At 45.8% G+C, this 23451-nt stretch overlaps 1 protein-coding gene across 4 annotated transcripts in view; it reads right to left on the bottom strand.

Annotated features, from left to right (window-relative positions):
* The window catches only part of Sec24d (Sec24 related gene family, member D (S. cerevisiae)), a 100841-nt gene extending 77778 nt beyond the window's left edge, over window positions 1-23063 (bottom strand). Inside the window, exons 1-4 of one of the 4 annotated variants that reach the window (XM_030252809.1) lie at window positions 22959-23063; window positions 20328-22271; window positions 18111-18270; window positions 8596-8719 (exon numbers count right to left, since the gene is read on the bottom strand). In XM_030252809.1, coding sequence (XP_030108669.1) covers window positions 8596-8719; window positions 18111-18228 — 242 coding nt within the window. In that variant the 5' untranslated portion in view covers window positions 18229-18270; window positions 20328-22271; window positions 22959-23063. Of the gene's footprint in view, window positions 1-8595; window positions 8720-18110; window positions 18271-19526; window positions 22272-22958 lie in introns of those variants that run through there. The other 3 variants (XM_030252810.1, NM_027135.2, XM_006502038.4) reach the window with 3 other exon arrangements.
* Between the last annotated feature and the right edge of the window lie 388 nt (window positions 23064-23451).

The raw sequence follows: 23451 nt of genomic DNA, 5'->3' as shown, positions 1-23451 counted from the left end.
AGGAGAGAGAAACCTTTCCTACTAAGACACACTGTGGTTAATGGTGGCACACACCTTTGATCCCAGCACTTTTCGGGCAGAGACAAATGGATTTCTGAGTTCGAGGCCATCCTGGTCTACAGAGTTCCAGGTCAGCCAGGGCTACACAGAGAAACCCTGTCTCGAAAAACCAAACCAAACAAACAAACAAAAGGCAAACCAGAGTTATGTTTGGTAGACTAAGAAGTATTCAGATACAGATTTTAATTCACTGTTTCATTTAATATCAGAAAAGAACAGAGCTACCACCAAGTACCCACTTTAAAAAGTCATATAATTACCAAAAGTTTGTCTCAATCTAATCTTAAACCTTGGTAGCATTGATTAACTTCTCTGTTCCTACATTTTTTTTGTCAATTTTTGGAGATAAGGTGTAAATAAGGCTTAAACATGCCCCATCCATAATTCTAGTATTGAAATGTGACAGTATCCGGAGGCTACAGAGGAGCCCATCTCATAAATGGGATCTGGTCTCCTTTCCAAAGCAGGCCGGGCAGGCACTTGGCCCTTCCTCCGGCATTCAAGATACCATGTTGGAAGCAGCAAGCAGCCTTCATCAGACAGCAAGACTGATGTAGCTTCCACCTTGGCCTTTGCAGTCTCCAAATTGTTGAGAAATAAATGTCTGCTTTTTGTAGTGCCTAGTATCAGATTTCTGTAGCAGCCTCACAAAATGAACTAGAGTAGCAAATTATTCAAGATCTGATTGAAACAAAATCTGCATTTTAAATATTAAGCCTATAGAGAGGAGAAAAATCAAATCCTATCATTTCCATATTGAAAAACACTAAAGAGAGGCTGGAGGGATGGATGGCTCAGTGGTTAAATGAACTTGTTGCTCTTGCACAGCACCCTGAGTCCCAGCACTCTCTTGAGTGTAACAACTACCCATACACACAAAAGAAAGGGAGGAAAGGCACTAAAGAAAGAATGGGGATTTAGCTCCGTGAAAGAACACTTCCCAGCACGTGCAAGGCCAGGGAGCCAAGGCTCAGCATCAAAAACAAACCAAGCCTAGCTTTATTTTCATCCCTACCTCTATTTGCATGCAACCAATATCTTAGTCGTCTCCTAAATAGTTTGTGAAGCCGGGGCTCCTTCACCCCCTTATTCTCCATTTCTTGGTCAAAATAGATGGATCACAACTGAGTAGCTGTCATTTTTCCTTACAATGAAACTACTGACTTTTTAAGAGTATAAATTTTAACAGATTAATCTCTGCCTTAGGTAGAAAACTTTAGAGATACTTGTAAAGTTAAAGACGGTTGTCCTGCCTCAGCCATGATCAAAGGAACAAATGGCTGGGTATGACTTTCAGATTATGTCAGACATTTCTTTTGAAATAACAGGTCTTTAAGATTTTTTTTTTAAATTTTTTTAAGATTGATGATGATGATGATGATGATTTTAATTCTGTGTATGTTGAAGGGGGGATGTGCACATAAATACAAGTGTCCACAGAGGTCACAGGTGTGATCCCCTGGAGCTGGGGTTACAGGCAGTTTTAAGCCACCTGAGATGGGTGCTGGGAACTGAACTCAGGTCCTGAGGAAGAACAGTCTGTGCTCCTAACCACTGAGCCATCTCTCCAGCCCTATTCATTTTTATTTTTATGTGTATGAATGTTTCCCCTGTATCATGTATATTCCTGGTGCCTATGAAGATCAGAAGACAATGTTAGATGCCCCAGACCTGGAGTTACATATGGTTGTGAGTTTATTTGTCCTGGGAACCAAACCTAGGTCCCCTATAAGGGCAACAAGTGCTTTTCAATAACTGAGGCAACCCTCTAGCCCCAAAATATCACTGTTTTAAAACTCATGTACATATTTATACATTAAGTCAACACTCTGGGTTTGAATTGGCAAAATTCCTATCTCTGTGACTGAGCCTCTATGTAGGAATGAGGTGTTGCCACCCACAAAGAAGGATTACATAGTCAGCTGTGGGGAAAGATGCCTGAACTCCTGATCCTAGGGAGGGTGAGGCAGGGGGATCATCACTTACAGGCCAGCTGTTACATGGTGACTGTAAAAGAAAAAGGAAAGCTAAGCTGCATCAGCAAATGGCAGGCCCAGTCTATCTGCCCATCTGTTTGTCTGTCTGGCCACTGCCCCCCATCCCCACCCCCATCCCCACCCCCACCTGTGGATCCAAATGTAGCACTCTTGACTAATGCTCCAGTGGTTGCCTTTATGGTACCATGCTCCCTGACATGAAAATGGATTAAATTGTACACAATTCCCCAATTAATACCATCTTTTAGAAGAGTTGCCTTGGTCATGATATCTTTGCACAGCGACTGAATAGTGACTAAGACAGTGGGTTTTTATATGGCTTTTCCAAAGCTCCTTAGTGTTATCTTTCCCTCTTCCAACCCCTTCCTCTGCTCTGGCCTCCCTCCCATCTACTTCCCCTCTTAAATATTTCCCCTCCTGTTCTTCACAGACAAGTGGTAACCTGTGTGTGACTGCCCCTCCTCCATTATTCTCCCCTCAACACAAACACAAGGGCCCCTTCCTAACACACCCAAAGCCAGCTTCCAACTATGAGAGAGGACATGCGGCATTTGTGTTTCAGAGTATGGATGAGCACACTCAGAATGATTATATCCCGTTCTATCCATTTACCTGAAGATTTCATTTTTCTTAACAGCTAATAAAATTCCACTCTGTAAGCAGTTTTGTCCTTTCATTACCCATTCCTCAGCTGGTGGAGAGCTAGACTATCTGCGTTTCCTGGCTATTATGAACAGAATTGCAATGAACATGGATAAGCAGCTAGCTCTGGAGTAGGATACAGAGACCTTTGGGTATAGGCCCAAGGGTGGTATCACTGGATCATGTGATAGATCTGTTTATTTCTAGATTTTTAAGAACCTGCATTGCTCTCCTTCCTGGCTATCCCAGTTTATGCTCCCACCAACAGTGAATATGGCTTCTCCTTTCCCCAGATTCACTCCAGAACTTACTGTCCTTTCTTCTCTTGATCCTAGGCAGTCTGGCTGGGGTAGATGAAGTCTCAAGGTAGTTTAATTTGCATTTACCTGATGGCAAGTCTTAGGTACAGGTTACTGGTCAGGGAAGTCTCATAACACCCCCCAAACAGCACAGGCTACTGCTCTTGCTGGCAGTAATATTACTGCAGAACTTCACGGTAAGACCCTTTCGCTAAAGATACAGCATGCCTGAGTCACAGGACATAGAAAGACCAAGCTGACACTAAACTGAAAGTGTCCTTCCTATTGGCTGGCTTTCATGGTGGTAGAGGTTGCTATGCAGGTTGCTAGGAGGAAGGGAGCCAGCACAGTCTAATTCAGCTGTCACAGTTGTCAACCCAGTGGACTATGGTAATGACCAGCATGGTAAAATGGATCACAGTTGCAATAGTGGCACTGAGTGTGATGGGGGAAACCACGCACTCCTGGATTTAATGCCTGCCGTACAGGAGGACATGAATCCTCAGTACTATAAATATGACCAAGACCTCATAGTCAGCGAACTCACAGCCTCAGGGGTTAGCCTACTATTGTTGTTTTCTAAATGGACAGAGTATCAAAATGTCCTGTAAATATATATATAATTATGCTCATGGGTCAGCGTGGCTCTCAGACCTCAGTCAGAGAAGATTCTTTTTACAATGAACAGAGATTAAACAGAGAGACCAACAATAATAGATCAAAGTGCGAAAAAAAAAATGATTATGATGCTCTCAGCTCTAAAGGGCACATCTACAGCCTATCCGCTCTCTTCAGAGCTCAGGGATCACCGTAGAGGAGGAGGCAGAAAGATTTTAGGAGCCTAAAATTGTGAGAAACTCCTGAGAAACAGTGTTTTCTAGATATGATGGGGCCATGGCACACACGAACATGCAACAGCCCATGGATCAAGCCCATCCACCAAGCGAGTCCATCACAAATGAGGGAGGGCTCACAAGTCCTCCCCTAGCTGAGCGGCTACCTTCTTCAGGGAAGTGGCCCCTGGTCAGTTGTCCATGCTCCAGTGCATGATCCTACACATATGGACATAGTGACAGTGCCAACTGGACTCAGGGAGAGAAAGAGAGAGAGAGGGGGGGGAGGAGGGGAGAGAGAGAGAGAGAGAGAGAGAGAGAGAGAGAGAGAGAGAGAGCAAAGAAGTAAGGAAGGTCTTTGTGATTCTGAGAGGAGTTAAGGAAGATGGGTGTGTGTGTGTGTATTTTTCAAACAATACGTTAACATTTTATTTTTGAAAAGTTTTTTAAAACATAAAAGATAAAAAATGCAAACAAGAAAAGAAGGAATTAATAAAAAGAAGAGGAGAAGAAAAGGGAAGACCAGGGGGAGAGAGAGAGAGAGAGAGAGAGAGAGAGAGAGAGGGAGGGAGGAAGGTCACACACATCTGGTCTCCTCTGACAGCCTGTCATCAGATTAGAGTGACTCACTCTCAGATCACTGTACCCTTCGCCTTTGCCCTGCCACGTGTGTATAGAAACGTGTCCCATGGCGCAGATAACAGGCAACCTGGAAACCCAGCTTGAAAGGCTAGACTTCCCTCCTGACATTTCTAACTTTCACACCGATTTCCAACTTTTAGGTCAGTATTTAAGTCGTACCCAGTTAAAAAGCATGAAGGGGGAAAGAATAGGACCTAATTGTGCTTCCTCGAAACCAGAGTCGAAGTAGATTCTGAAACCAAGCTTCCTGGAGACACCAGACGAAGGGAGGGCAATCCACAGATAGCAGCAAGTGGACTTTCCATCCAGTGATATAGCATACTGTACCCAATGGAACGACACTGAGAGCTGCTGACATGTCCTGAATCTATGGACTGGAATGAGTGCTGTGTGCTGTGCAAGGTAGTTTGTATACAAAATCCTCATGACTGTGGATTAGAGATGTTAACTATGAATGATGAGAAAGCAAAGAAGACACGGTTAGGTTAGGAATACATCAGTCAACAGCAGGACATTCTGAGAAATGTGTCTCTGTACAGACATCAGAAGGTATACAAACCTGAATGGAAGTGCCTACCACATACTTAGGGTAGAGGGTGTATATATCCTTCCAAGATGAGCAAAATAACACTGGAAGAAATCAAGTAAAAGTGATGCACTGAAGTAGCTCCTTCAAGCGGCTACTGCTGAACACCACAGTGACTCACAACAGACTCCTCTAAGGAGAACACTCTAGTGTGGGCACCTCATCCCTACCCAGGGCTCTGTACTGGCAGTGACACCAGTGGCACCTCAGACATGTGGGTAATGTGTTTGGGGGTGATGACTGTCACCTTGGGGCTCCAGTGTCACTAGCCCCAGGAATTTTCCAGCTTCATTATAACCTGTAGACCACACTACACATGGGGGTAACAAATCTATGCAGCATGTGACTAGAACTTGTTTGGCCAACAACCCCCTGAGGCATGTCTGGCAAACATGGCCTGTCCCTGGGGTCACCACTCCTCCAGATGCCAGCCCTCTGCTGGGCTCATGATGCCATTCCCAGAAGTGACATCAAAGAGATCCATCAGCTAGGCCAATACCAGTGACCAAATTTGTTCTCAGAACCACTGATTCCATCTTTGCATTTCTTTTTCTAAAGTCCTGAAAGGGCAGGGAGGGAGTTTATAGCAATGACCTGTCCTGGGTCTTCTTCCTTCTTCTGGACTGACAAGATTAATTCTTCATGTCACCCCAGGCTACCCTGCTACTGAGGCAGGAGCTACCTCTAGGTTGTCAGCATCTCTCTTCCTTCCTTCATTCCGTCCATCTTTCCTTCCTTCCATCCTTCCTTTCTTTCTTTTTTGCTTTCTTGCAGTTGCCCTGTCTTGCTTACTCTTTTCTTTCTTTTTCCTTAAGATATTTTTAAAATTCAAGATAACTTATGACAATTCCATATAGCTGTATAATGCACTGTGATCATATGATCTCCCCAGTCCTCTCTTACCTTCCTCCCTTTCCTGTTCATATCATTCTTCCTAACTAGCTTTCATGGCCTGGTATGTGTATGGGGGTGGGGTGGGGTATTGCTTTTCAGTCAGTAAGTTTAATTACTGTCAAGTGGATGAACAGATGTGGAAGGCTGATTCCTGGAGCATGGGCAACTTAGCAACGGCTACCTCACTGAAAAAGATGGCAGACCCTCCATTCCTGGTAACCACTGGCTGCCAAGAGCTCTTTGGGGAGGACTTCAGGAGTGCCCCCCTCCCCCCGAAATCCATGATGGAATGTTGAAGACCTAATTTTGTATTGGTCCTGTGCAGGTCTCCACAGCTCCTGTATGCTCATGGTTACTGATGACATCATGGCCAGAAGAGCATTTCAGAGCGTCCCTCCCCACCCTCTGGCTCTCACGTGTTTTCATCCCTCTCCTGCAGTATTGCTGAACCTAGGAAGGGTGATGTCCCTGTTCTGCTCAGTTAGGAGTCTCTGAATGCACAGTCATCCCCCGTCAAAAGGAGACTTTCCTGACCAAGGCTTTCATCGGGCTGTGTCTGACTTTCTCTTTCTCAATGTATTATAAACACCAACACAAGCTGTATTTCTTGAGCTACTATTACAAGCAGGCCTTGTCAATTTACGGCAGCACCAGTCTTATGAATATAAACGTAAATTTATATTTAGATTATATATTTTACATTAAAACACTAGAAAGTATTTTACCTATATGTTATTTTGAAAAAAAAAAGTAGATTATGACTTAGAGACCTCCCCAGGAACAAACAGACTTTACCCAGCTTCACAGAGGCCACCATGATGTCCTTTGAAGAGTAGCCTTCAAATTCAATTTTTAAAAAAGCTATTGGTTTCCCCAATAACAAGCATGCCATTATGCACCAGTGGGTATAGCTTGCCTGGAAGATTGACAGTACAGTGTACAGGATCCACAGCTAGGTTAGATTACTCTTGGGTTCCTGAGGCAGAATTTTACTCTGTAGCCCAGGCTAGCTTGGGGCTATATAGCCCAGGCTAGCCTTGGACTCCTGACAATTCTCTGGCCTTAGTGTTCCACAGTGCTAAGCATACTGTACCCAGTGGTCCTCAGCACTGTGCCCCCTCCTTCCCCACCCATCATGCTTTGGAGACGAAAGGCAGTAAGGTCACAACAAGACCTTTGCATCCTAACTCTGTGCTCAAGCCACACACATGCTCACAAGTTCAACTCAATTTTTTTTGTCTCCTGTGTGAAGCTGCTCTGTGGTCTCATAGCTACGTCTTGGTGGCAGTTACCACAACAAACAATATCCAGCAGTGTCCAACTCAAGAGCCACAGAAGAGCATTAGCTGATGATTTCAGAACCTCCCTTTGCTCACTGGCAGGAAGGACAGACAGACAACCTTCCTCTAAGACGCAGGTTGACACTAAAGACTTATGTCTGTGCCCCGCTTCCCCTCCACCTGACAACCTGAGAAAGGAGCTAGGACATGGGGCCTCGGGCCACCTTGGGAGCCGGTCCAAGGTAAATGCTACTAGGAGCCAGACTGTGGCTGGTGACAACAGCTTAGGAACAAATAACACTGGGATTCCCGAGCCTGGAGGTGTGCATGCTACTGGCTCCATCCCAGGTGACAGTCCCTATGGGTCACAGCCTCTAAATATCTCAGGCGTATAATTTTTGGCTTTCCAAGGCTTGCCTCTGACTTCCTCTTTTTCAATTTATTATAAACAAACAGAACCTGTAAATTATTTTTTTTTAGCTGCTTTTACAGCAGGCCTGCCAATTCAGAGTCCCTCGCTGTCCCGTGCGTTCCTTCCCTATCAAACCTTTAGACTCTACCACTGACCTCAATCCGATATGATGTTAAAACCTGTACTAAGCAGTTGCTGGTAATGAGCTCAGGTGTGTGTGGCAGCTCCGGAGAAGAGAATGGTGTAAGTCTTGTTTCAGTGTTTTGTTTTGGTCTGAGACCTGGGATTTGGGGGTAGGGGGTGGGAGGGAGTGGGAGTAGGGGAGGGTGTCACTATGTACCCCTGGCTGGCCTGGCACTTACTATGTAGATCAGGCTGGCCTCAAGCTCACTGAGATCTGCCTACTTCTACTTCTCCAGAGCTAGGATTAAAGATGTGTGCTGCCATGCCCAGAACAATCTAATATGTTGTAAGATATACAGAGACTAGATGTCTAAAGGAACTAGAGACCAACATGAAACTCTAAACAAAATAAGCTGGTTATAACCCCAAACTAAAACGCATGGCATTAACATGGGCCATTTTTATGTTTTTTGTTTTGTTTTCTTTTTTCGAGACAGGGTTTCTCTGTATAGCCCTGGCTGTCCTGGAACTCACTTTGTTGGCCTCGAACTCAGAAATCTGCCTGCCTCTGCCTCCTGAGTGCTAGGATTAAAGGCGTGTGCCACCATGCCCGGCTCATTTTTATGTATTTTAAAATACAGACTCTTCTGTCCCAAGCTTTTCTAAAAGCTTGTTTTCTAGGGTAGTTCTCCAGTAAACATGTTTTTAAAGATATGAAACTTACCAAGAGATTAAATTTTCAACCAAGAAACATGCAAGTTGGAAGGGTCCTTTGGAAGAGTATTTTAGGGCATATTCAAATGAGAGTTGACAAGTACTTAGCTTACCTTTGAGGAGGATGGCCTGGAGTATGGGCTCCATTGGGGCCAAACTGTGGGGGTCCAGGAGGTAAAGGACCTGGGGGCAGCATCCCTGAAGGAGCAGCTGAAGGCCCCAATGGCTTCATCACGCCTGCAACAGAAGGGAGCAGAGTTAAGGGCATGTTAAAGTACAAAGGGAGATGATAAAGGTGGAAGATTAGGGCAGAAGAGATGGCTCAGTGGTTAAGAGCACTGACTGTTCTTCCAGAGGTCCTGAGTTCAACTCCAAGCAACTACATGGTGGCTCACAACCATCTGCAATGGGATCTGATGCCCTCTTCTGGTGTGTCTGAAGACAGCTACAGTGTACTCATATACATAAAATAAATAAAAAAGATGGAAGATTAACATTAAAATGAGTGAAGGGAGACAGAAGCTAGAGGGTAAACACAAGGTTCTTCCAACCTCCCTTAACCAATCTCTCCAGAGTGGCTATTATTACCTGTTAATAAAGGAAATAAACTCCGAATGTGGCAGTACCTTAACAGAACATAGTCTCTCACAAACCAAAGAAAAACAAAACCAAAAAGTGCAAAGTGGAAAAAAAAAGTAACTCAATAAATCAGACAGCAGGCTGGTAGAGAATGCAAGGCAAGCTCTGACAGTGCTTTATGGAGAGCAGGCTGCTACTCCAGCAAATCCTGAGACAGATGGGGGTGGCGAGGTTAAGTTCTCACATTCAGAGGACGTAGAAATCAGATGCCCCTTACAACAACCACTTTCCCACAGTCAAAAGCTCCTCAGGGTGTTGTAGTCAGGGTTTCTATTGCTGTGATGAAACACCATGACTAACAAGCAAGTTGAGGGGGAAATGGTTTATTTGGCTTACACTTCCATATCACTGTTTATCACTGAAGGAAATCAGGACAGGAACTCATACAGAGCAAGACCTGGAGGCAGGAGCTGATGCACAGACAGTGGAGGAATGCTGCTTACTGGCTTGCTCCCCATGGCTTGCTCAGCCTGCCTGCTTGCTTGCTTTCTCTCTCTCTCTCTCTCTCTCTCTCTCTCTCTCTCTCTCTCTCTCTTTTTCTTGGATATTTTCTTTATTTACATTTCAAATGGCATCCCCCTTTCCTGGGTTACCCTCCCTCCTGGAAACACCCTACCCCATCCTCCCTCCCCTGCTTCTATGAGGGTGTTCTTCCACCCACCCACCCACTCCCACCTCCCTGCCCTCAATTCCACTACACTGGGGCATCTATTGAGCCTTCATAGGACTAAGGACCTCTCCTTCCATCGATGCATGACAAGGCCATCCTCTGCTACATATGCAGCTGGAGCCATGTGTACTCCTTCGTTGATGGTTTAGTCCCTAGGAGTTCTACTGTCAATAAGACAAAAAGGCAACCAACAGATTGGGAAAAGATCTTTACCAATCCTACATCCAATAGAGGGCTAATATCCAATATATACAAAGAACTCAAGAAGTTAGACTCCAGAGAAACAAATAACCCTATTAAAAATGGGTGTACAAGCTGGTTTTATGTGTCAACTTGACACGGGTTGGGGTTATCACAGAGAAAGAAGCTTCAGTTGGGGAATTACCTTCATGAGATCCAACTGTAAGGCATTTTCTCAATTAGTGATCAAGGGGGAAAGGCCCCTTATGGGTGGGACCATCTCTGGGCTGGCAGTCTTGGGTTCTATAAGAGTGCAGGCTGAGCAAGCCAGGGGAAGCAAGCCAGTAAAGAACATCCCTCCATGGCTGGCTTCTGCATCAGCTCCTGCTTTCTGACCTGTATGAGTTCCAGTCCTGACTTCCTTCAGTGATGAACAGCAGTATGGAAGTGTAAGCTGAATAAACCCTTTCCTCCCCAACTTGCTTCTTGGTCGTGATGTTTGTGCAGGAATAGAAACCCTGACCAAGACAATGGGGTACAGAGCTAAACAAAGAATTTTCAACTGAGGAATATCAAATGGCCGAGAAGCATCTAAAAACATGTTCAACATCCTTAGTCATCAGGGAAATGAAAATCAAAACAACCCTGAGATTCCACCTCACACCAGTCAGAATGGCTAAAATCAAAAACTCAGATGACAGCAGATGCTGGCAAGGATGTGGAGAAAGAGGAACACTCCTCCATTGCTAGCGGGAATGCAAGCTGGTACAACCACTCTGGAAATCAGTCTGGTGGTTCCTCAGAAAATTGGACATAGTATTACCTGTGGACCTAGCTATACCATTCCTGGGCATATATCCTGAAGATGCTCCAACATGTAATAAGGACATATGCTCCACTATGTTCATAGCAGCCTTATTTATAATAGCCAGGAGCTGGAAAGAATCCAGTTGTCCTTCAATAGAGGAATGGATACAGAAAATGTGGTACATTTACACAATGGAGTACTACTCAGCTATTAAAAACAATGAATTCATGAAATTCTTAGGCAAATGGATAGAACTAGAAAATATCATCAAGTGAGGTAACCCAATTGCAAAAGAACACACATGGTATGCACTCACTGATAACCTAAACGCTCCAAATAACCAGGATACAATTCACAGACCACAGGAAGCTAAAAAAGAAGGAAAAGCAACGTGTGGGTGCTTCTGACCTTCTTAGAAGGAGAACAAAATACTCACAGGAGCAAATATGGAGATAAAGTGTAAAGCAGAGACTAAAGGAAAGGCCATCCACAGACTGTCCCACCTAGGGATTCATCCCATATACAGTTACCAAACCCAGACACTATTGTGGAAGCCAAGAAGTGCATGCTGGCAGGAGCCTGATATGGCTGTCTCCTGAGAGGCCCTGCCAGAGCCTTAAAAATACAGAGGTAGATGTTAGCAGCCAACCACTGGACTGAGCACAGGGTCCCTAATAGAGGAGTTAGAGAAGGGACTGAAGGAGTTGATGGGGTTTGCAACCCCATAGGAAGAACAACACTATCAACCAACCAGACCCCTCAGCCTGCTTTCTTATAGAAGCCAGGACCACCAGCCCAGGGATAGCACCACCACAAGAGGCTGGGCCCTCCCAAATCAATCACCAAGTAAGAAAATGCTATACAGCTGGATCTTACAGAAGCATTTTCTCAATTCAAGTTCCCTCCTTTCAGATAACTCGGTCAGCGTGTGTCAAGTTGACATCAAAGTAGCCAGAACAGACCACTTTAAGATTTCACTATGGAATAGTTTTCCAGCCATTTTTTTTTCTCTTTTCTTCTAGAGCAAAGGCGGCAGAGGATAACCTAAGCATTGTGGTGGAGACCCCTAAGTCTTGTTGGTACTAACTAGCTGTTGTTCAGAGCTGGGCAAGTAACCTCCTCTGAGCTTTGGTCTCTGTAAAATAAAAATGAAGTCTTCTTTACCCAGCCCGATCAACTTGACCTTTGGCCCTACCCTTGTCCAAGTACCCTGTGACCTCCAAGCTGTCCGTGAGCTCCTCTGCATTGAGCCTGCTTTCAGCATTCATGCAGCTGTTCCCTTCCTCCTACAGTAACCGCTCACACAGACACACACACACACACACACACACACACACACACACACACACAGGAAATGCAGTCATGGACACACACATGGACTGCAGTCACCCAGGAAGACCTTGTCAGACTACCATTGTACCTTCATGAAGATACTTCCATGCCCTTGGACAATCGAACACACGTGATGGTTACAGCGGCAGTTCTTGTGATTACAGACTTAAATGCCTACCAAGACGTTCAAACAAGAGTCCTGGACCTGAAGACTATCTGTGCAGAGGACAGAGACCAGGCCCCCACATGGGAGGCAAGCCCCTGTAATAGCCATAGTCACAGCCCAACCCATATTTATATTTTATCATTTTAAAATGGAATCTCACTAAACTGCTTAGGCTTGCCTTTGAACTTCCTCTTCAATCCAGACACACTTTTAACTCCAGGGTCCCTGCCCTAGCCTCCTAAACAGACAGGATCATAGGCCCACATCACAGCCTGAGTGAGGAATGCTATATGTTAACTTTACGATCAAAGTTCTATTTGCAATTTTCCATAGAGTACAAAAACATAAGTATTAGTATTTAATTTTAAATTATTTTAACTAATAAAAATATGTATTAGTGTAATACCATGTGACGCAGATATATTCTATGATATTTTACCAAGTTAAATATATATGATGAATATACATTGAATATATATTCAGATATATGTATATACATATATATTTAACCCGGTAAATGTTCAGATATGTATGTCTGCTTCTGTCTAACTTAGCTCCCAATAGTCCATCTTTCCCATCCCCCGCCCATCCTCCCAGCTTCGAGGAAGCACCGTTCAGTTCTCAACATCTATGAGATCAACTTCCTTAGCTTCCACATGTGATTCAGATCATGTAGTATTTTTCCCTCTGTGAACTAAAAGAAAAACAGCACTACATTTTTACATAATGTTTGGCAATGTAAGAAAACCATGAGGCATGCAGTCAGCCGACTGGGTTTAAATCCTTTTCCATCACTGAGTTGCCTCGACCGACAAGACCCATGGTTTTTAACCCCGTGTCCCAGCTGTAAGCTTCCTGCTCCCCAAGAGACTTGAGAATTAACTGAAGCCGGAGGCATGGGAACACTCACAGCCATTTTCTCTTACCTGGCCATATGCCCTGACTTCCTTCTCATCTTCCTCTTTTACAGTTTAGAGTTTAATAAAACATATAGACTCCAGTTATGAAAAGCACTGTGCTTTATTTTTAAAATGCTGTTTTGGACAAAAGTAGAAAGCCACAGGAGTACCACCAACATTTCAGGTTAAATAATTACTGGCCCAACATAAGCCAGATACCCCCACCTTTCAAATAAGTAGGCGTGTTAGTTCCTATGGCTATAATAAACACTGTGACTAAAAGCAACTTGGGGAAGAGAGAGTTTAATTCATCTTACAACTCTCAGGTCAGACCTCACCATTGAGGGAATTCAGGGCAGGAACTCAAGGCAGGAACCTGGAGGCAGGAACTGAAACAGAGGCCATGGAAGAGTACTATTTATTGGCTTGTTCTCCAAGACTTGATCAATCTGCTATCTTATACTGTTGGGCCCCATTTTGGTTGGTTCTTGAGGACAAACCCAAGCCTGGCTCCAGTTTCTGTGGCCTTATGGGACAGCCTAAGCCTGGCTCAAGTTTTGAGACCTATCTCAGTCACTTCCATATCGGGATGATTCAGATCAAGACCTGTTTGGCCCTGCCTCTGTCCCGCATCCCCACAGTTGCTGATGTAGAGCTTTGCCATTGGCCCTGTCAGTCACGCCATACCCTCTGTCACCCTTCCTTGCCTCCTATGTCATCTTACCCGACCCAAAATTGCACACACACACACCCCCATGTTCCGAACTTATATAAGCAAGAGGCTAATGCCATAAAGTTGAGTTCCTGCTTTGAGAGACTCATGCCCCAGGTATGTTTCTTTTGGGCCATCGACACTTGCAGAGACTCCAGTGGGACTGGACCTCTCTCCTCTTGCTTGGACCTGCTGGCAAAAAGCCGGCATGACACAGCTTAGGACCAGCTGTCCAGGGGTAGCACTACCCACAATAAGCTGGGACCCCCCACCTCATCAACCATTTGATGATGATGATGGTGGTGGTGGTGGTGGTGATGGTGATGATAATAAATGCCCTATAGACTTGCCTTCAGACCAGTCTGATGGAGGCACTTTCTCAGTTGCAGTTACCACTTCCCACATAACTCTAGCTTGTATCAAGAAGACAAAAAAGAACAGTAGCAAGCAAACAAACAAAGAGAAACCCCAGGCAGGATAGCAGCAGCTTAGTGGACATTTTGACTAGTCCCCACATGGATCAGGAGACTTTAAAGCAGTTCAGAGGCACACAGAGAAAACTCTCATGTTTCTGTCACATTAAGATAGGTTCTCCCTCTTACTTCTGGACGTCAACCACACTTTATTCTCATTCAACATGCATTTAGCATGCCTCCAATGCACTAAGAGCGCTCATGGAAGACACACCATGTAAGAAATGGTGACCCTATCATGTGACCAGAATTACAAAATGCAGAGGGCCTCCTAACCCCTCCTGGAAAAATCAATGAGGAAAGACCTCTTGAGATGCACCTTCAACACAGTGACTTCTTAGAATAGCACACAAGATACAGGATGCTAGCCAGAAGCAGAGCCTGACCATCGGTCTGAGAGAGCACAGACTAATCAGGGTTGGGCAAAGGGTCGGGTGGACACAGTGTGGGGGTAAAGTGACAAGAACAGAAATCGCCATCTAGACTGGTTGGCGACAGACTGCATAGTCTGGTGTATGTATCATTGGACTCCATACCCAGGGCAAAGGGACGGCAATGTCACAGTGATGCGCAGTCAGAGTCTTCAATGGGCCACACAGCTGCCATCGTCAGAAGTGACCAGACATAGAGACGGCCGGGTTCTTTAGAGCACAAGGGGAACCTCAGGACGGAAGGAAGTCCACAGCAAGAGAAAAAGCTACCCTTACACCACAGGAGAGCATCAAAACTCACAAGCCATCTTGAACATGGCGGCGAGCATTGTAGGCTCGTTCACTCTGCAGGAGTGTCAGTTCCCTCCAGGCCTGCCTTTCCTGAGCTAGACACAGATGCTCCATTCCTAGGGCCCTGTACAATTTGGATTTATTTTTATACAAAGCAACACTTCTTTGAGGAGCTCTGACCAGTTCTGTGGTATGGGCTATCCATCTGGCCTTGAAGGAAGGGATTTTTGATAGAAACAGTCCTGGGTGGGCTATGCATCTCTATAGACTGGATAAGAAGTTCCTAAGACTAGGGCTCTGCCTTTCTCTGTTCCCTGGCACCCTTTAACAAACCCCTTTCCTCTACAATGAATTCTGTCATCAGCAAAGTGACTCTGACCAAAACAACATCACAGAAAAGTAGACCTTAAACTGGACCCTGTTTCTAACAAAGAAAAACAAAAATCAAAGAACATTTGTCGGGGGGGGGGGGGGCAGGGGGAATCTTCATCTAAAACAAAAAAAAAAAAATATGAGCTTCCTGTCACATATGCGAATTCTAACGGCCAGTGCTCCCAAAGCTCTGACCAGGTGGTTACCAATATAAACTTGTGGGGTGGTAGCAGCCATACCACCACCCACGCCTGACCCCACCCACCTCCAGAACAGTAATGTGCCTGGCCTCTCTGCTTCCTGCAGCAGATGATGTTGCCACTCAGAAGACACTTGAAAATGTGAGGACAGTTTGGTTTGCTAAAACTCCCAGAGGAAGAGGAAGGTACCACTGGAATATGGTAGACACAGACCACGGATGCTGCCAAATACACAGAGCATCTCTCTCTTTTTCTCTCTGTATCTCTGTCTCTCCCTGTGTGTGTCTCTCTCTATCTCTGTCTCTCTCTCTCTCTCTCTCTCACACACACACAGAGTGAGAGAAAGAGAGAGAGGAGCATATGAAAGAGCTGGCCCCAGATATTAAGAGTGCTAAGACTTAGAAACCCTGCGCCCGACACAGTACACCAACCTCTTCACATCCTCTAATCTCCACTGCAGCTCTTTCTGGTTTAAGTCCCTTCAGCAGCACCCTGGATATGGCCCCATTACCTTAAGGACACCTTCCACTGCTGTCATGCTGAGTGTGGACAGCAGCAAGCCACATCCGACCTGGCCCACTCTCACTTGCCTTTCAGGTCCTTCCTCTAAGAGGATGCTCTGTCCCTGACCCCATCTCAGAGCTTGGTTATTTCTCTCCTCGTGCCACTGTGTGCTTCCCAGGCACCTTCCACTTCCTTTCTACCCATTAACTGCAGTTGTCAAGTTGTGTATTGCATTGGCCTGGAGATAACTAAGTAATTTATGGACAGGGATGGAGACTATTGTATCTGTTGTTTTATGACAAGTACTTTGCTCACTCCATAAACCTGTTCGATTTGTTACTCTGTAACACAAAAATTACAAAAGCACAATTAGTGGGTGCTGATGGAGATAGAGTTTGTGGGGAAACTATTCTGGCGGGGCAGACACTTCAAAAAGTCACAAGTAGGCTGTCTTTCAGAAAACCAACAAAAAAGATTGCAAACAGGGTGTGGGGGTGTGTGTGTGTATGTATGTATGTATGTGAAAAGTTTGTGAGTTGGTATTGGGAAGGGGAACCCCGAGCCCCACGCTTGCTAGGCAAGCGCTGTCACTTAGCCCATTCCCCCTAGGACAACAGTGTGGAAGGTGGTTTAAAGTCCAGCATAATGTCAAGAGGATGAAACAGGGGAACAAGGTTTAAGTAAGCTATGGAAATAGAGCTGCCTGTTAAAGGATGAAGCCGTATGAGATAGAGGGCTGTGGAGACAACACGGAGGGGCACCACCTTTCTGGCAGAGCAGGGTGCTATCAGGCACCACACTCCAGTGACAGTGAGTTGGTATCTGTGAAGCAATGGGTAATAGGGCAGGTGAACTGAAAAGAAGGAAATGGAGAAAATGATGCAGGCCTAAGGAACTTACTGTATAAAGAGAGGCGAAGGGAGGTCATTAAAGGTTTTAAGCCAAATGACTCATTCATTACACAAAATCCTTCCAGTTCAAGAGCCACTGGCCTGGTGAAGGCCATACCAGACAGAAGCCTAAGGGTGAAAAGACTATTTGTGACCTGGGTGACAGACAGGTTGGACTGAACAAACCGAGTAACGGAATGGGAGGGAGGGGAGAGGTGGGAAAGATGACTGTGACTGCACGCCTTTAATCTCAGCACTCAGGAGGCAGAGGCAGGCGGATTTCTGAGTTCGAGGCCTGGTCTACAAAGTGAGTTCCAGGACAGCCAGGGCTACACAGAGAAACCCTGTCTCAAAAAACAAAAACAAAAAACAAACAAAAAAAAAAAACAAGTTTGGGAGACAGGCAGGTGGTACACATTACAAATACGCAGACAAAAACTCAGACGTGTAAGATAAAATTTAAAAGAAAATCTAAAAGTGAACTTTTGGTACACTGACTGGGTTGAACTAGGTTAAAAAAGAGGGCTTCTTCTGTCTTGATTTTGGAGCTCTTGTTTGTTTCCTTGAGATAGGGTCCCGTATAGCCCAGGCTGGCCTTGAACTTGCTATCTAGCCAAAGCTGGCCTTGAACTCCTTACCCTCCTGGTTCTATCTCTTGAGTGCTAAGCTTATAGCATGTGCCCCCACTGCTAGTTTGTTTTTGTTCTGTAATAATGAAAGGTTTGGGTGTTGATTCTAATAACTGCTGCTCACGTGTAACATGGAATACCAGTAAAATGTAGGCTTCAATGAAAGAGAACAAATTGCTATAAATGAGCATGCCATGTCTGAAGCATGGAGGTGAACCAGAGAAAACACTGGTCCAGGCACAGGAAAGATATGAAGAAGTCTACGTTGAAGAAGTAGATCTGTGAGATAAGTGCGTGTTTTGCTGTACGAGGCTCTCCAAATGATGCTGTTATATCAAACCACGGCTTCACTCAATGACTACCAACTAAGATATCCCACGTCTCTAAGCCTGAGGATTGAATAGTCATATATAAGTAAAAAGAATAATTTACCTGGTGGAGAGGATGCATGGGACGGGTCCCCATAGTGTCCGTAGTGAGGGGGAGAGATACCCATTCCAGGCTGGGACTGAGAATAAGGGGGTGTCGCCACATAGCCTTGTTGGCTCATGATGAAAATATCATTCCAAAGAAGAGCTACTGCAGAATAACCCTGCAGAAGTAAAGGCGAGAAGTTAGCAAGAGGATTTTAGATATCAAATGCTACTAAAAATAGAAACGCAATCAAGAAACATATCAGATGTCTTGAAGAAAAGTAAGTGTGTCCATTCTGGAAATAATCTTCATTTTATACAACACTCTTATCATAGTTATTATCCCCTGAATATGGCTTAAGACATCTCTTAGGAATCCAGTAATGTCATTTCGGGGGTCCCAGGAAATTTCACAGGCACAGATCTGAATAGTAATTGCTACCACGTTTCCCCTGGATGCCTGAATTGCTTTGAACAGTCTCTCATTAGTATTCCTACAACTCTGCATCTTGGTTTCCATGGTCACATTTTGAGAGCGCACCATGCCGTTCAACTGACTGACCACCATGATTACAAGCAGTCTGATGCTTCACAACCTGGATCTTCCTGGTGCCTTCTAATTAGTCTACTTAATCTGTACTTAAGACAAGGAAAAGCCATAGTCCAACAAATATAACCTGAGATAGACATGATGATAGTCTTTGTGAGTCATAATGGGACAAGCCAGTGGCAGCTCCAACCATCTCCGTCCAAGATGCTAGGGCTTCTCTCTAACTTAGATGACGTCACACCTCTAAGAACATAGGCACCTATATTTAAGGAGCTAAAAAAAAAGCCTTTCATATGTGGGTAGTCATAAACAATCACAAATATAACAGTCCCATCTTGACTCTATTCAGAGCCCAAATGCCAATTAGCTTTACACTTTATGTTTCCATGTTTTGCTAAAACAGATATCTCCTAGAGAGGTTTTTAAAAGATACTTTTGTTTATTTGGTTGGTTGGTTTCTGCAGAGACAAGGTTTCCCTTGTAGTCCTTGCTGTCCTGAACTTACTCTGTAGACCAGGCTAGCCTCGAACTCAAAGAGATCTGCCTGCCTCTGACTCCCCAATGCTGGGATTAAAGGTGTGTGCCACCATGTCTGGCTTTCAAAAAAACATTTGTTACAAGACAGGAGGTGCTCTGAAGCCTGGCAAAAGAATTATGATTTGTTTCCTATCTGCCCATGCAAAGCTTTGTGACACAGTAAACTGAAGAGGTTCTTTGGGCCTCAGTTTTCTGTTTTAGAAAATGAAGTGTCCAAAAGCCATATTAGTTGTGAAACCCTGATTCTCTAGTTTCTTTCCAGTTTCTCCATCAAGCATTTGGGTACCTCTCCTTTCTTTCTCGTTGCTGCGGTTTAAGGTAGTGGTTTAAGGTAAAGATTAGTAATACCTTCTAAGTAAGACGTGGGATCTCTTTATTCTGGAAATGGCATGCAAATTTCAAACGTGAAGACTAACATCCATGATTTAGCTTTGTTTTCATATTAAACCTTCAGCTTCCGAGTAGCAACCATGAGTATGATGAGGTCACTGTCTTGCTAACGGAGGACAGAAAGGCAGACAAAGGTCTCTAGTTCACTGTGTTCCTGACAACACTTTCCCTCCTCCCACTGCGCCTAGAGAGACGTGGCAGTCGCTTGGCCCCGTGCAGCCCAGAGCCTTCAGAAGACCGCACCGGCGCACCCACGCAGCAGCTGCGGAAGGGGAGCGGGACAGCGATGCTCACAGCAGGGGACTGGAAGCCGCCCAGCCCTCTTCCCTGGTCCTGGGAGGAATTCGCTTCCTCACCCTTCTCTGCCACGTCAAACTTCCTCACCCAGTACACCAAGTTGCAGAAACCTGACTCAGCTGCAAGCGGCGACATGGCAGAGAGCCACTTGGCACAAACCGGCCTCGAATCCAAACCCCGAGCGCTCGGATTCTACAAAGACACCCTTCCCCTTCCACTGTCACCCGGGACAAGTTCGCGTTTCCCTCTAATGATGTCCCGGAGCTGAACACTGTAGTTGCCATTTTCCCTCGGAATATTTCCAGCCCTCTCCTCCTCCGGGAACCAGAGAGCCAAGTTGATGGGGAGTCGCGGTGCAGCCGCGTGTGGACGCTCCGCACCCTCAGCCCGAACCTGCTGTACCTGTGGCTCCCCTTCCTCCCCACCCTCCTCCCTGCGCCCTGCGCCCCGCGTCTGCCGTACCTGCTCTGCACGCTCCGCGCCCCGCGCCGCCGCCGCCGAGTCGCTCTGGGTTGCTAGTGCCACGTCAGGCGCCCGGGCGCGCGCGCGTGCTGGACCCGCTCGCTCCCGCGGCGCGCCCTGGCGGGGGCGGGGCCGCACCTCCCACTGCGGTCTCGCGCCTCTTTCCGGGTCTTTTCCTCTAAGCTTTTCCTTCGCGAGGCCCCGCCTCCTCCAATTTGTCAAAGATCCTCCGGAGCCGGTGGCAGGGGACTTGGGTGGGGTGAGGAGGGCGCGCTCTGGGTTCAACAGGTGGCACTGAATCGCTGCGCTGCGCTCGCCTTACTGGAAGCGACGCGTGTCGGGGAGTGCTCAGTGGCCAGAGGAATCTGGCGCGTGGACAGACAATTTGATGACGTCTTCCAGCACAACCACAGAAGGAAGGAAGGCCCACGACAGCCTGGTTCTGTGTGAAACGAGACGCTCAGCTGAGGTGTCCTCAAGGAAGCAAAGGGTTGCAGGACCTCCGTGGGCTTGCCCACTTAACTGGGTGTGCCCCACCCACAAACAGGAACTGGCCTGTGTCAAAGGTAGATAACTTTTAGCTCACCTTTGGACAGAAACAGTTGAGAAACACCTATTTGGCCCTAAAATCAGGACCAATAGGCCACACTCCAAAAATGTCTCACTATCAGAGAGAAAGTATGAGTTCAGTCCGCAGCCGAGCTGCGAGTTTGGGGAATCTATGAAAGTTTTATGAAATAAAAGCAGCCTAGTGATTTTGCCCTCACTGTGTGCCTCCTTCTGAGGAACCAGAAATAAAAGCTCCCTAAAGCTTGACTAATCAAAAGCTACCTGAGTAACTTTTCCTGTTGCTGTGATAAAATACTCTGGCAACCACAACTAAAAGGAGAAAATGTTTATTTTGGTCCACAGTTCAAGGGAGTAATCCATCTTGATGCGGTAGCTTGAGGCAGCTGATCACTATGCGGGCACAGTCAGGAAAGCAGAGAGCAATCAGTGCTTGTGTCTGGCTCTTTTTATGCAGTCCAGGATGCCAGTCCAGGGAATGATGTCCCACACACTGGGCGGGTCTTCTCAGCTCAATCCATCTATGCTCAATATAGATCCTCTCAGACCTGCCAGGTCTTCTTTTAGAATTATCATTATCAAGACATGTTGTTGTTGTTGTTTGAGACAGGGTTTCTCTTTGTAGCCTTTGCTGTCCTGGAACTCACTCTCTAGACCAGGCTGGCCTCAAACTCAGCAATCCACCTGCTTCTGCCTCCCAAGTGCTAGGATTAAGGACATGAGCCACCATCACCCACAGTATTAGGAATTTTGAGGCAACTGTGTCAACTGTTTATCACTAAAAAAGAAACCAATTTAAAGGGTAATAATTTGCATTGTCTCAGTCTCTAAGGTTTCAGTCCTAAGTCATCTTGCTGAACTGCTATAGGTGTCTGAAGATGCAAAGCATCGTGACAGGCAGGAGGACTGACACAGTAAAGCCGCTCATGTCACAGTAGCCAGGAAGCAAAGAGGGAGACATAGAGGGTCCCCAAGCAAGCCACAGCCCCCATTCCTGACCCTGGTGAGTGATCTAGGCCACGCAACTTTCTTCTTCTTCTTCTTCTTCTTCTTCTTCTTCTTCTTCTTCTTCTTCTTCTTCTTCTTCTTCTTCTTCTTCTTCTTCCTCCTCCTCCTCCTCCTCCTCTTCCTCTTCCTCTTCCTCTTCCTCTTCCTCTTCCTCTTCCCCCTCCTTTTCCTCCTCCACCTCCTCTTCTTCCTCCTCCACCTCCTTAGATAAGACACCATGACCAAGGCAATTTAGAGAATGTTTTTACTGAGGATTTACAGTTTCAGAGGAGTAGAGCTCATAGCCATCATGTCAGAGAACATGGTGGCAGGCAGGCAGGCAGGCAGGCACGGTGCTAAAACAGTATCTGGGAGCTCACATCTCGATCCCTGAGCACAAGGAAGAAAGAGAAGCACAGGAAATGCCCCTGGCCTTTTGAAACCTCAAATCCTGCTGCCAATGACACACATCCACTAACAAGGTTAGACCTCCTAAGCATTCCCAGACAGTTCCACTAACTGGGGACCAAATATTCAAAAATATAAGCCTATGGAGGCCATTCTCATTCAAGCCCCCACATTCTACACTCTTGGCCCCAATAGGCTTGTGGTCATATCGCAATGCAAAATGCATTCAGTCTCGATGCCATTTAAAAGTCCGAATTCCAATTCTTTTCTGGGACTCAAGGCAATCTCTTAATTGCACACCCTCCTGTAAAATCAAATTACATACTTCCAAAGTAAAATTGCACAGATTATACGTCACCTTCCAAAAGGGAGAGATGGGAGCACAGTGAAGAAACACTGTACTGGAGCAAGACTGAAACCCAACAGAGCAGACTTCATAAATCCTGTAGCTCTGTGTCTGATGTCAAAGGACTTAGATGGCTCTGCCCCCACGAGCTTTGGGCTGGTTCTGCTCCCTGTGTGCAGCTGTCTCTGGCAGACATCCCGTGAGTCTAGCACCTCTAGCATCCTGGGGTCTTGGATGCAATCCAGACTACACTTTCACAGCTTCATGGGATGGCCTTCAGGCCCTCCATGCAGATTTCCCTGCTACACCCTGGGCCTCCTTACCTTTTGAGAAGGGAAGATGCCACAACTCTTTTACTCCTGCACTCTTCATGACTTTAAATCGAGAACGACACGGTCAGTACCGCCATGTTTGGCTGCCTGCTTGGAATGGAGCCTGGAATGGAATGGAGCTTGGAATGGAATGGAGCCTGGAATGGAATGGAGCTTGGAATGGAATGGAGCCTGGAATGGAATGGAGCCTGGAATGGAATGGAGCCTGAGCCCCTTCTTGAAATGAATTTTTAGTGGATTTATTTATCTTTATGTACTGTTGGCTTGGATTTTCCTAAAACCTACTTTAGTGAGAGTTCTCAAACACTTTGGCCCTTCTTCTAGCCCACCATCCAAAGGTAAGGGAGAGAAGATGGTAAATAGGACAAGGGGATGTGGACCTGTTTAGAAGTAGTTCTTTGGGGGTGATTCCAATCTCCATTTGCTAGGATACCAGCAGTCCAGTTCAGTAGTGTCAGGATACCAAACACGAACAGCAAAGTAT

This window comes from Mus musculus, chromosome 3 (assembly GCF_000001635.26).
Source record: "Mus musculus strain C57BL/6J chromosome 3, GRCm38.p6 C57BL/6J".
NCBI classification, from domain to species: Eukaryota; Metazoa; Chordata; class Mammalia; order Rodentia; family Muridae; genus Mus; species Mus musculus.
The sequence above is the reverse complement of the archived record's forward strand: the minus strand, read 5'-3'. Positions and strand labels throughout refer to the sequence as shown.